Genomic DNA, 14,742 nt, shown 5'->3' with positions numbered 1-14,742 from the left:
GACAATTAAGCAAAAGGTTCGTTCACTTCTTAAGCTAACACCCTCTTGGAAAAGGGATGTTTTTCACATTTAATTGTTCTTGGAACTTTTAAATTGGAAATATAATCCTCCAAATCCCTCATTTGAATGGATAAACATATTAAGAAAAGTCATGGGTAAGGCCAATTTATTTTTTCTTCCGCTGTGAGTACGCTGCTAGCGTAAAGGCATGTCAGACTCTTACTGACTAAAAGCCATCATGTTCCTTCTTAAGCTCTATATATACCAGGACCTTGGTAAGACTTTCGAACAATCCCACAGCCCCGGCAGGTACACCGGAGCCTACTCAAGTACTCGCTTTACCCACTCCACATACAGCATGATCTCAATCGATGCTTAAACGCTGCAGTATTCGAAACAGTAATTATAAATTGATTTGCCAAATACCTCCGTTTCGGCTGAAATGGATATTGCTTCCCAGTATACATCATAACCACTATGATTTTATGCTCCATACCTTTGATTTCGATATTGCCAAATACGGTCATCCCAGGAATCGAACCTAGAACCCCGCGGTAGTTATTGCAATCACTTAGCAATCAAATGATCAAGTCTATAGACGCTTACGGCCGAATACTGGAACGCCACTCAATTTTAAGGACTTCTGAGATTTAATTCTGTCTCCGTCACATCTCTAAATTTCTGTGGTAATTTTTACGAATACGCATAATTGTTATTTTATATGTAACCCAAACTACTATTTTCCACGAATGAACAAAGGAATATGTAAGAAAAAAAAACAGATATGCAATGTGCATCACAAAAAAAACTATAATTAAGAAAAGGGAAATAAAAAAATATATTATAAGATAATAATTCTACTGCATGCAACTCACATGAGATATAAGAGGCAGGTTCCAGGCTGCAGCTAGCTTCGCCTCCGTATGACATGTGCCATCAGGTCCGAAGAACGCCACCACTCCTAAATCACGCATCTGAGTCATCACCCTGAAACAAATGTAAATATGGTGAACAATGTTTATTTTGTGAGTAAATATTTTCTACTAGCTTTTCCCTGCGATCCTACCCACGTCTTAAAGGCCAGTAGATCCTCACATGTCGTTTCAATCGAACGACGTCCACTTCTGAACAAAGCCTGCCCCAACGTGTTACATCACCAGTAACTAATTAACTACAAAATGTGACACCACTAGTTACACCGCCAAATTGTCACTGACTCATTGTCTTTGTAATTTTGAGGTACAATAAACCTAGTCCTAATGAAAATATCAAGACTCATTATAAACATTACAGATCACTACAACTTAGCTCAGTCTTCGCGCGCATCTACTTGGAGAGATTGTCCGTCCATTAAATGGAAAGCCTCAAGTGTCATGAGAAACAAACTCCTCAGCTTTCTAATATTAGTATTATTTTAAGCAACTTTTGTTATCGCTTATAAAAAAAAAACTCCTAATTCCTTCACGATAATAGATATTGCTACTTTGAAATGAATCGCCTCAGATTAATACGACCTTTTTGGTAATGGATCTTGATACTTTAGGAGCCCTTCACAACAAATTACATTCTTACTGATACATTTACAATTCTATTAATAAAGCCTCATTACACATAATTAATTAGGGAATCTCTCGAAGGAAAAACAAGTAAATAATCTCGAGAAAATTGTGAAAACACATCACAATTTCATTTCTTGCTAACAGTTGTTAGAAATTGTTATATAATCGCGTTGTACAGATTTTCTTTAAAAAAATGTTCGCTAATTATCGGGTGCGAGTACTCTTACATTGCCATGGTAAAATTGTAAAATAACCGATTTTCAACCTCAAACCTACATCAAAATGAGGGTATCATTTTTTGTATCATTTTTATGAGAAACACGCATCTACATACCTATCAGGTTTAAAAGCTGCAAACTCGGCAAACGTGTCGAACAAAAAAAATGGAAAGTGGTTTACGTGACGGAACGCCCACACAGAACGCACCTATAGAATTTCTTTATATAAAATCTTGCTCAAATCGTCCAGACCTGAACTTAGTACTCTACGAATAATACCACTAGCGTTTGGGCTGCCTAAAGATGTTCAAATGATAGTCGGGACCTGCAGTTTATCGTGCTTTGAAAACGTTATATGTCTATAGGTATTTAGTATTTTACCTTTAAAATAAACACAAAAACAGATAAAACTATGACGACCTCTGTGGCGCAAAGGTCACCAAGCCGGACTGCCGAATCTGAGGTCCCGGGTTCGATTCCCGGTTCGATCGACATTTGTGTGATGAGCATGCTTGTTGGTCGTGGTCTGGGTGTTACAATATGTATTTATAAATATGTATATATGTAGCTATATGTAGTTTATCAGTTGTGTTAGCACCCATAACACAAGTTAATTAATAACTTAGCGTGGGGCTAACCGACCGTGTGTGAAAAGGTGTCCCGACATTATTTATTTATTTATAAATAAACCACAGCTTTTACCAATAGCTTGAAGGCCAAACTGTTGCATCCTAAACTAGGTCAAAAGCTACACTACCAATATTGGTTCAGATTTAATAGCATCCTGTACATCTATATACAGCCGTTTATTTGTTTGTTGAGTCGCTTTACACTCAATATTCGACCAAAACTAAAGTAGGACGACCTGGAATGCCTAGGTAATATAACTGGCCGGGAGTGGGTCACGTCAGAAGGTTCCGTTCCGTCCGTCCGTAAGTATATTTAATGCTTTTTAAATATAACATATTTAATACTATAATAATACTTCTTATGCACAGACTGTCTACATCTCTTTAATGCAACTCTCTTACTACGGGTCTGCTGGAAGATTTTTCATTAGAAATAAGCAGGACCTTTGTACTATTTTATGTTATTACTTCTTCTGTCATTTGTTTACCGTGTAAATAAAAATAAGAAGTTCATCTTCGCTAAAAACGAATTATCCCAGTAATTTAGCTGGCAAAAAATACTACAGTTAAACAGAAATTGGCACTTTACAGCAATTAAAAAAAAACTACTTGATTAAATTCGCTTTTAATTTCGACTTTCTTTTGAATCTCTTTGTTCGTATGATTAATCAAAACCAATACTAAAGAAACCGTACAAAAAATCATTTAATATAAATCGTATTTCTACGATGCAAAAATACCTGTATCTTTGGTATAGAGGAAATCATCTAAATTACCCCTCCTGCTGCGTCTTACATCATAAAATAATTTGTCGATGTCATCTTTCCCCAAATAATCCCTTTGATGAAATATTTCCCTATTAGGAACTGTCCAAATTAATTTCCGAAGTTATTTGTTGGGTACTGTAAAATTCCGAGGGAAGCCTTTTCTATGTATGAAATGCAAACTGGGTCAAATATTGATTGAAACCAAATTTATAATACCCTCAAATATGTTCCCCTGTAATTGAGAATTTGTGCAAAGAGCAATTTGAAATTAATATCACTTTCTATACATACTAACTGTTTCACCCGCTTCATGTGGGAACTACTTCCATACTTGGACAAAATTATCATCTCCCGAGCCTTTTTAACTTCGAACTATGTTGGGGTTGACTTCTAGTCTCAGTGGATGCAGCTGAGTGAGTGTTTTTCAAGGAGCGACTGCCTCACTGACCTCCTTAACACATTACCCGGGCATCTCAATACCTCCAGGTTAGACTGGTTGTCAGACTTATTGTAAATCTCTTTTAATTCAATGCATTTCTAAGGTTCATTAATAATGATAATATTACAATAATTTTGTTTGGCAATGTGTATAACCAACACAAAGTAATTAATCAGTAAGTAATCAGTTTATAGAAAACAGTGACATAATTTTCGGTATACCTAGTAATTATCGTTTATTGACGTATACCTACGTAATCCTACTTATATTATAAATGTGAAAGTTTGTGAGAATGTATGGATGTATGTTTGTTATTCAATCACGCAAAACCGGCTGGACCGATTTGATTGAAATTTGGTATGTAGATAGGTGATACCCTGGATTAACACATAGGCTACTTTTTATCAACACACCACGCGGGCGAAGCCGCTGGCGGAAGCTAGTATGAATATAAATTACACACTGATGATTTTCAAATTGATGTTTAACAAAGAATTCCGTATGCAGGAACAAATAATATCAATCAGAATGTTGCTTTGTTAAAAAAATTAACAAAGAAATCACTCAATTTAAGAACTAAGAAAATTTTATCACGAGAATCTACGTCACTCAAAATCAGCTACCTGAAAATGGAATTTGGGAAATAATAACGGGTTTTTTCAAAATCAATCAAATAAGCAAAAGAATTTTACGTTACGTTAACCGAAGACGTTTCGACTTTCATAAAGGAAAATTAAATAAAACAACTTTCAAGTAATCCACAGATAAAAGTAGTTTTTAAAATTGATAGTAAACAGGAACAAAATGATGGATTTTGCAAAACACTGATTGTTTTTAATTTATTTGGTTCTCACAATCTTGTAACGTTAAATGTAAAACTATGTAGAACATAGTTATAAATTCCTCAGCTACTCTCTTTTTTGGGTTGCTATGATGCTGGTAAAAAAATGAATGTGTTGATTTATAATTTTTTGAACAATGATATACAGTTGATTATTACAACTTATGTAACTTAACTTTGTGAACTCTGCAACCCTGGAATTCTTGCAACCTTGCAAACTTTGCATTCCTTGCAAACCTTGCAATATTCATGAATATAAACAAATAACAATAAGGACTAACGTTCCTATTTCCTAAAACCCAAAAGAGTCAATATGGTATTCATCAAGGGGCTGGCCGTGAAAAGGCAAAACCTTATGTTTTTTTAATTAAATTATATAAAACCGGGCATCTCCCATTATATTCTAAGGCTCAAAGTGCACCAACAAATTCACGTCAGCATTTTTAAAACAACAATCAAATTCAATTTTCAAAGTAAACAGTTGTTTTAAGAAAACAGGCGTTTACATTGTCGGAGAGCTTGGTTTTCAGCCGTCAGCCCTTAATTGGGGTTGGGTATCATTTACGTCCATCTATTTATACAAGCGGTCATCTCGCATTCAACCCTTTTGTAGCCTTATCATCTTTCACGCATCGTTCGTCAATTCTATTTTCAAAACGGAGGTTAAAATTAGAACCATCATCCTAATTGGTCTGTTGGTTAGTAAGGCTTTCAAGTATTAAAACAGCTAAATAAATAAAATAGCTGAACTGGATAAAAATATACATAATAGTCTTGTAAAACTCGCGCTCCAAAATTCAAAAATGGAAGGTGATTAGGGACAGGGTTTATGAGAATTATCCCCGTGTTAAAATACACATAACAAAAAGACATATAGCTGTAAAAATAAAATTCTAACAAACCTCTTTTTCCTGTCAAAGGTAAGAAAAGAATCACGCTCGAAGCGAACATGAATGAAAATTAAGAAAATGAGTCCGCCATACAAAGCCGAGGAAAGAAAGATGTGAAAAGTTCAAGGTTACTCTTCGCAAAAGAAAAAAAGCGACTACGTACGTATGTGTATGTGACGCATATACACAAAGGTAGGGTCGACGAGCCGCGAACATCTTGCTTTGTGTCTTACTTGTCAAAAAAGCGCCAAAGAATTTTTTTTCCAAAGAAGTATTTGTCAAAATCTAAATTATGTATACAGCAAGCTTTGCCAAAAACTTACTTTAATTTAGTTATTGATAATAATTATTATCACAATCAAAATTCAAATTACCTTATGACAAAAAATAAATTAATCATGAACATGCAAGCTGCGTATTATGCACCAAACTCTTTCCCGCGGTTTCACCCGCGTCCTGTGGGAACTACTGCCCGTACCGGGATAAAATATAGCCTATATTACTCGGGCAGACTGTAGCTTTCCAACAGTGAAAGGATTTGAGCACAAACAAATAAAAATATGTTTCCTTTTAATTAGGTATATTAGGTACTACCAAAAAGTTCATAATGCGTTATGTATTTCCCATTGATAAACCTTGGGAGATTTTTATTACTTATCTTAAGAGACTATAAAAAAGACATTATCAAATATAATAGCTTCCTTTTACCTTGTGAAGCAATTACGGTAACCTTTTACCAGTGCCGGCTTTAACTGTAGCGCCCTGGGCGAGATTTCTACGGCGCCCGCATTCATAACCATACGAAAAACAGAGACATATGTAGTTACCGATTGCGCGAGCGAAGCGAGCGCGAATTCTTTTTTATAGTTAACAAGTCAAAGCAAAAATTACCTAAAATGTAGCCCAATCGTACATAAGTTATTGGTGGTTGGTGAATGCAAAAATACGGGAACACAGGTTCTAATTGCGCGAGCGAAGCGAGCGCGAAATTTTTTGTTTTATTTTAGAACTCAAAACAAAAATGACTTAAAATGTAGCCCAAACGTAGATAACTCTTTGTTGGTGTTGGCGCCTATGAATTAAAATTTTGAGACTTAAAGTAGTACCACTACACTACACAGTACTTAAAATAGAAACTAGAAGTTACTTTCTCATTAATAAAAGGACTTAAAAACGACGCTACCTTTTTGCTAGGGTAGACAAAAAAACGTTGAAAAATAAAAACAACTATAAAGTGAAGTAAGCCCGAAAATGCTTTTTTGAAATTTGGATCACTAAAAGTCCTTAATATATATAATAAAAGGTGACTGTGAAGTGAAGAAACCGCGAGCGAAGCGAGCGCTTTTCGCGCTCGCTTCGCTCGCGGTTTCTTTTTGAGTTTTGGGACATAAAAGTCTCTAACGCGCCCGGCATTGTATGACAATACATTAATTTAATTGAAATTTCTTGGTCCAGGAGCGTACAGCGGCGCCCCTGAGCCCGCGGCGCTCGGGTTATTCGCACACCCTGCACCATAGGTTAAGGCGGCCCTGATGCTATCCATACATTTGGATACAGTTCTTGTAAGCTGCGATCTTTGATGAAATTTAAAACAAAAATAGGAGTAAAATTCTGATCAAGGATTGGTTGGGGGCGCCTGCGGCGCCCCTTATGTCCGGCGTCCTGGGCCGTCGCCCAACCGCGCCCTACCCTAAAGCCGCTACTGCCTTTTACATGGAAAATTACGAATATCGGGGACCAAAAAGTATATTTCCGTGTAATTTATCAGAAGTTTTTGATATTTTATGGTAAATCATCAAATGACCACTCCTGCTATAGGTGCAGGGACTGTTACTGAGTAAAACCCATCATGTTCAGCCTTCATCTTAAGCCCTTTATGAAACTCTTTCAAACATTTTTTCAGCTCTGTAAAACTCATGTTTGAACCTAATCTTGTTGGTGGTTGTCATGGAAACCGTTTCTCGTGATGAATAATAAATCTGTTGCCACCGAGGTCCTAATCTCTTTACCATGGAATTTTTCGTCCATATTTTCAAAAAAGATGGCGAAGTCAATGTCACGTTGTAACCCTGAACCATAACAACATTATTTACTTTTTTTTTAATTTAGCATGCATCAAATATCACTAGTGGCCCGCGATACGTGCTTCTCTACATATAAAGTCCACCATTTAATTACAAAAAAATAGACAAACGAAGAACCACCGATTTTATGCAAACTTCACATAAACCTTCAACTAAATAGTCTGAACACGGCTTTAACATTTGGTTTGGAAAGGTTGTTGACTATGGGACCATCTGGAAAGTATATCTATTAATAAACAATTTTGCAAATCGGTTCAGGCGTCTTTGAGTAATCGGTGAACAGACACAAAAAATAAAAGATCCCGGCGAATTCAGAACCCCTCCTTTTTGGGAAGTAGGTTAATTACTACGAAAAGTGACATTAATTTTAACATAAACAGTAAAAAAAAACTACATTTACCATTTCCTACTGACACGTACATACCTACAAAGTAAATGTTGTGAGTTTAATTTAAACTTTCTACAGTGAATTGCGGAGCTAGTTGATAAAACTGTGTCATCCCGATTAAAGTTTTACGCGACGTAGTAAAAACTTCTGATTGTAACATTCATTAATTGTTGGACCTCGGACGAAGAAAATAGACAAATTCCTGGTTCATTTCAACTGTGTTTACTTTGCGAATACATTGTAAAATGAACCTATAAAACGACCTCGATGGCGCAATGGTCACCATGCCGGACTGCCGAAGCTGAGGTCCCGGGTTCGATTCCCGGCTCGGTCGACATTTGTGTGATGAGCATGCTTGTTAGCCGTGGTCTGGGTGTTACAATATGTATTCATAAATAGGTATATATGTAGCTATATGTAGTTTATCAGTTGTGTTAGGACCCATAACACAAGTTAATTAATAATTAACCATGGGGCTAACCGACCGTGTGTGAAAAGGTGTCCCGACATTATTATATTATTATTATGGGGTAAACATTTCTGCTTCTTAGCCTTTTGGCTAGTTTTGACTACATTTACGGGCGGGTGCCAAGTAAATGTAGCGTGTAGTGTGTATGTGTGTGTTTATTGTGTGTGTTGAGGTGTTATGCCATGTTCGTCCAATTGCATGAACTTTCGTACTATGCGACACGTGTTGAGGATTGCGGCTTTTTGTAGTAAAATGTAGATGGAGTCTTTAAGTTCTATTAGTTTGAGGCTGTGGTGGAGGTGATTGGGTATGACACCCGTGGTGGAGACGACTATTGGTACTACGTATACTTTATCTTGTCTCCAAATTCTCGTGACCTCTTCTTTAAGTTCTTCATATTTGCTTATTTTTTCTACTATTGTTTTTTGTAAATTATGGGTGTTGGGTACTGCGATATCTATAAGGTAGGTGACTTTGTTTATTTTATCCTGAAGGGTGATATCTGGTCTATTATAGTGGACAGTTCTATCTGTTACTATTGCGCGATCGTAGTAAAGTTTATGTGTATTGTTTTCTAGAACTGTTTGTGGTGTGTACTTGTAGTAGGGTGTGTTTGTGTCTTGTATGAGTTTGTGTTTGAGTGCTAGCTTTTGGTGAATGATGTTTGCAACCTGGTTGTGTCTGTGAGTGTAGTCTGTCTGTGTGAGTGTTGTGCATGCCCCTGTAATGTGTTGTATGGTCTCTGGTTGTGTGTGGCATTTGCGGCATTTGTCGTTGGTGGCTGTGGGGTCTTTGATAATATATTTTCTGTAGTTTTTGGTGTTAATAATCTGATCTTGGATTGCTATGATAAATCCTTCGGTTTCAGGGAACAGGTTACCGATTTTGAGCCATTTGTTCGAGGCTATCGTGTCTATGTGTGGTTGTTCCAGGTCGTGTGGGTGTCGCCCGTGCAGGACTTTCTTTTTCCAGTCCTCTATTTTTTGTATTTGTGGGTCAGTAGTGTTGTTGTGTTGTGTGTCTGTTTGTTCGTGTAAGTTGAGTGGGGTGAAGTTGTGATCATTTAGCGTAACCGATTTATGGATGATACTGGTGTGTGATTTTGTGTGGAAGAATGTTTTCAGCCTATGAATTTGTTTCTGCCAAAGATAGTTGATGTCTATTAGGCCTCTCCCTCCGTTTTGGCGTTTGATTGTGAGTCGCTCTATTGCGGATTTCGGGTGAAGATTATTGTGTTTGGTGAGTGTGGTGCGTGTTGTTCGTTCGATTTGTTGTATGTCAGTTTTGGACCATTTTATAATTCCAAACGAGTAGGTCAATATTGGAATTGCATAGGTGTTCAATGCTTTGATGAGATGTTTTCCAGAGAGTTGTTTTTTGCATATTGAGGTCACTCTCCGTTTATACTCTGAAATTAATGTGTTTTTAATAGAGGTATGGTCCAATCCTTTGAGTTGTTTATAGCCTAGGTATTTGTACAGATCTGTTGGTTCCATAGCTGCAATTGTGTCTGAAGTGTTAACGGTGTAGTCTCCTGGTTTTATTTTGCCCCTAATTATGTGAAGTGTTTTGCATTTGTCCAGTCCAAATTGCATGTTGATGTCTGTACTGAATTCTGTGGTGATGTCTATTAATTGTTTCATTTCTCTCTCTGTTTTTGTGTATAGTTTAATGTCATCCATGTAGATGAGGTGTGATATTGTGATTTCGTCTGTTGTGGTGTGTTTAAGAGGGTATCCGGCTTGACAGTTGTTGAGTAGGTTGGACAAGGGGTTCAGCGCTAGACAGAACCATAATGGACTCAGGGAGTCGCCCTGATAAATACCTTTTCTAATAGATATTTGTCGTGTTGTGATAGTGTCGTTGTTGTAATGTACGTGTAATGTTGTTTTCCAGCGGGCCATGATGTGATGGAGGAAGTCTATTATTTTAGGGTTTATTTTGTAAATGTGTAATATTTGGATTAACCATGTATGTGGGATACTATCAAAAGCTTTTTTGTAGTCTATGTATGTACAGTGCAGATTTCTATTTTTGGTGGTAGCATGTTTGTGTATTACTGAGTCTATAATTAATTGTTCCTTACATCCCATGTGGCCTCTTCTACACCCTTTCTGTTCCTCTGCTATAATGTTATGGTGTTCAATGTGCTTGTTGATTTTATTTGTGAGTACGGAGGTGAGTATTTTGTATATTGTGGGAAGACATGTGATTGGTCTGTATTGGGAAGATTGAGATGAGTATTGAGTCTTTGGTAGCATATAAGTTATTCCGGTTGCGATGAAATCAGGTATGTTTTGTTTTCCTAGGACTATATCTGTGAAGTTTTTTGCGATAATTTTGTGTAGTGAGTCAAATTTTTTGTACCAATAATTGTGTATTTTGTCAATACCAGGCGATTTCCAGTTGTGTAATTTAGCTGTAGTGTAATTAATATCTGATTCCAAAATGTTTGTGAATTCCATTTCTTCTAGTGCATTCCATTTGGTTGTTTCCTCAGTGATCCACCTAGCTTTATCGTTATGTTGAACCTGGTCTTCCCAAATACCAGCCCAAAATGATTCTAATTGTTCTGTTGTTGGTAATTGTGTGTTAGTGTTGATGTCAGTTGTTGTGTGTATTTGTGATTTGTGTAAGTTTCTGTAGAAGTTCTTTTCGTTAGTAGCAAACATGGTGTTATCGTGTTTGCGCTCTTGTGCCTTATTGTATCGCCTTAGCCTATGGACTTTTAGTGCGAGCTTCTGTTTTAATGTGTCTAAGAACTCCTCAGGTTTTCTGTTATCGTTCTCGTGTCTAGTGTGTGTTGTCATGTTCTTGAAAATAGCTTCAACTCTTTTAACTACTCTATTAGATCTATTGTTGTTTATATATTGCGTTAGTCTACCGCAGTCGGCTCGTAATTTTTCGATATCTCTTTCGAGTCTTTGTTGCCATGGTGGTTTATTTACTGTTCTTGGTCTTGTGTTGCCGGTGTATTCTGTAATTTTATAATTAAGCTCTTCGGATATGACTAGCGCTGTGCAGTATATCAGTGTGTGTACGTCTATAATTGTCATTTTTTCATCTATGTATTGGTGTAGTATGATAGTATTAAATATACGTACTAAGTGAGTAAGTTTTGGTGTGTATTTAAGTTTAGGTAGTTTCGGACGAACTGCTGGGTCCATCCCCGAGTACTGTGTTAAAGCAGTTTTAAGTTTTTCGTGTATTTCTTGGATGTACGTGTCTGATAACTGATTTTGATGGAAATTTTCTAGCGTCTCGATATCGTTTTCTAGCGTTATGGTAATGTTTTCAGTTTGTGTGGATGTGTGTGTGCCTTGTGAGTATGGTGGTGTGTGAGTGTACGGTTGAGATTGTGTGTTCGTTTGAGATTGAGTAGGTGAGTGTGATTGTACTTGTGTTGTGTTTTGTGTTGCCGTGTGTGTTTCTGTCATAGGAATATAACTTAAAGTCTCTAGCTGTTCCCGCACTTCTTCCTTCAGTTTATCTATTTCTACTTGGGATAGAAGTTTATTCCTAACTATTGTTCTTCTTTGATCTGAAATGCGTTGTTCTGAGACACTAATTTCGGGGTACTGTCGAGTGAAAAGTTCATGCAACTGTTGGCGGTAAGTGGTCATGTCGGTCTCTAATTTGGTGATGTGAAAGTAGGTTCGCATGATAAAGGTATTCACTTCTTTGCTCCATCTCATGCGAACTCTTGGTTTTCCAGCTTTGGTGGACACGGGCAAAAAGGCACTTGCCACCCGCGCAACATTCAAAGCTGGTAGTGGTGGATAATATCTCATACTAGTATGAGGAGGTGATGAGTGTGTGGGAGGTGACGATGGTATCGATGGTGATGATGCTCTGGAGGGTGTGTAAGAAATGGTACTAGGGCTAAATGGTTCTATTGGAGTATCTGTACGGTCTGTATGTCTGTCACCATCGTCACTGTTGTCGGCTGTAGTATCTTTGTCGGTGGGAGCCCGCCTGTTCAACTCCTCACCGCTGACGGTTCGCATGCTGTGACACCCAGCGTCAGCTCCAGGTGTGCCCCGGCGATCGCCCCCGGGCAGCGGCCCTATACGTTTACTTTTAGAACGAGTCTCCATGTTAATGGGTTACCTTTGCCTTGTTAGCCGTATAAGTTTCGATAGTATACGTGTCCGCCCCCCACGTGGTCTGATGTTCGACGCGGACGTAAGGTAGGAATTTAGGGGGCATAATATTATTATATTATTATATTATTATTATAAAAAACCGGCCAAGTGCGAGTCAGACTCCCACACGATGCGTTACGTACCCACTGAAATTGAAATATTTATTTTATTCTCGTTTTCAGTATTTGTCGTTATAGCAGCAACAGATCTGTGAAGTATTTATTTATAACATTAAATGGATTTGATTTGATTTGATCTGATTTGAGTGTGTATTAGGGTTAATGAGACACAGACTGGTAACAGACAGAGGTTATTGGCTAATTTATTTATTAATACACTTTTATTTTTCTATAGCCAGCGTCTGTAATGTTCTTTTTTCCTTAAATAGTTAAGTCTTATTGTACCTTAACTACTTAAGGGAAAAAAACAAATCGAAAATACTTTCATTTAAAAAGTCAACCTTTCACTCCACTTAGTCATTCGAAGATTGTCCACTTATAAAAATAAATAAACATATTTGAACATTCACATACCTTAAAGACAGACTATCTTTATCCATAGGCAGATGAGGTCGGGAGCGGCCGATGTCTGCAGCCACGAAGCGCAGTTTAAGTCCGGGTAGCAGGCTCGGTTCCCGGTTGATAGCAGCTACAGCTACGGGCATGGCTCCCAACACCGTCTGGGAATAAAAACTGACTTAAGTATTTAACCTTAACACCGGTATATAACTACTGTTACATAAAATTAAAATCAAAAATCATTTATTCAATTTAAGCTGAAAAACAGCACTTTTCCAATGTTAGGATAACATAGGACAGCCCCAAAAATGGGAAACCCTTCACCATGTTTTATATGTTATTACTGTGAAAAAGAAGTGGCGCAACAAACTCCCCAGCATAGTATTGGGAATGGCCGTCAGAGAAATTAACCTACCGGAGGTACCATTACTCATATTCGTATGAACATCTGTGTTTCAAGTTTATGCTTAACTTTGTCACAGGTAAATACGATATATTTTTCTTTACATTTTGGCTGAATTGTACGGACCGTGGTCACGGGGGCATCTTTTTGGCAGACTGCCACCCGTGATCACGGTCGGTGCAATTCGGCTGTACAGAAAACGGTATCGGTACCTGGATAAACTATGTCACTCAAAGATAGTGTAGCTTCCTAACAGTAAAATATTTTTTCACAATGGGTCAGCAGTTTAGAAGCCTTTAACCAAACAAACGTTTCATCTTAAGTTTTGTATAGAAGTAAAGACGTCGCTAAGTAAAAACTAACATAACCATAAGAAATAAGTACCTAAAGTTTTTTTTTTCTACTAACACAATTTTGTAAACCAGTATTATTTTTTTTCTGGAAGAAATAAAAGGCTTTTTTATTTTATTTATACAAACGTCGCGCTTAAGTCGCCGGCATGTACATATAAATACATCTATGTATATATAGACCCTTTAACTGGCTTCACACCTGACAAGTCGGCATAGTTTACTAAGGCGACAAACGCCCACGGAGTGACCCATTGTGTGTCCATTAATTTTAAAAGCCCTTACGCCCTAGGGGTAAGTTAAAAGTCTTTATTTAGCCTCACAGTGGTACTGTGGTTAAGGTTAGTGACTAAAATAGTTGGTAGGAAGCCTTTTTAGGGTTCCGTAGCCAAAATGGCAAAAACGGAACCCTTATAGTTTCGTCATGTCCGTCTGTCCGTCTGTCCGTCTGTCCGTCTGTCACAGCCGATTTACTCGGAAACTATAAGTACTACAGTGATGAAATTTGATGGGAATATGTGTTGTATGAACCGCTACAAAAATATGACACTAAATAGTAAAAAAAAGAATTGGGGGTGGGGCCCCCCATACATGTAACTGAGGGATGAAATTTTTTTTTTTCGATGTACATACCCGTGTGGGGTATCAATGGAAAGGTCTTTTAAAATGATATAAAGTTTTCTAAAAAACATTTTTCTTAAAGTGAACGGTTTTTGAGATAATTATCAGCTCTCAAAGTCGTAAAAAGTATGTTCCCCCCCCTCTATTTTTATAACTACGGGGTATAAAATTCTAAAAAAAATAGAGGTGATGCATGCTAATTAACTCTTTCAACGATTTTTGGTTTGATCAAAGTATCTCTTATAGTTTTTGAGATAGGTTGATTTAACTGTAATTTACGGAACCCTTCGTGCACGAGTCCGACTCGCACTTGGCCGGTTTTTTCATTCTAAGACGTAGGAAGGGTAGTTAGTTAGGTAATTACTTAAGCTGTTTCTTCCTAAAAGCCCCGAGCTAGACTGTACTATTGACCAACTATCTT

General features: G+C 37.3%; 1 protein-coding gene across 1 annotated transcript in view; it reads right to left on the bottom strand.

Moving 5' to 3' along the window:
- Positions 1–14,742, bottom strand: part of LOC124633565 (guanylate cyclase 32E) — a 133,774-nt gene that overhangs the window by 93,051 nt on the left and 25,981 nt on the right. The window contains exons 2-3 of the mRNA XM_047168844.1: positions 12,963–13,108; positions 876–987 (exon numbers count right to left, since the gene is read on the bottom strand). Of these exons, the coding sequence (XP_047024800.1) occupies positions 876–987; positions 12,963–13,108 (258 nt within the window). The remainder of the gene's footprint in view (positions 1–875; positions 988–12,962; positions 13,109–14,742) is intronic.

The sequence above is a fragment of the Helicoverpa zea genome, chromosome 9 (assembly GCF_022581195.2).
Source record: "Helicoverpa zea isolate HzStark_Cry1AcR chromosome 9, ilHelZeax1.1, whole genome shotgun sequence".
Lineage (NCBI taxonomy): Eukaryota > Metazoa > Arthropoda > Insecta > Lepidoptera > Noctuidae > Helicoverpa > Helicoverpa zea.
This window is presented reverse-complemented; position numbering and strand designations above follow the sequence as displayed.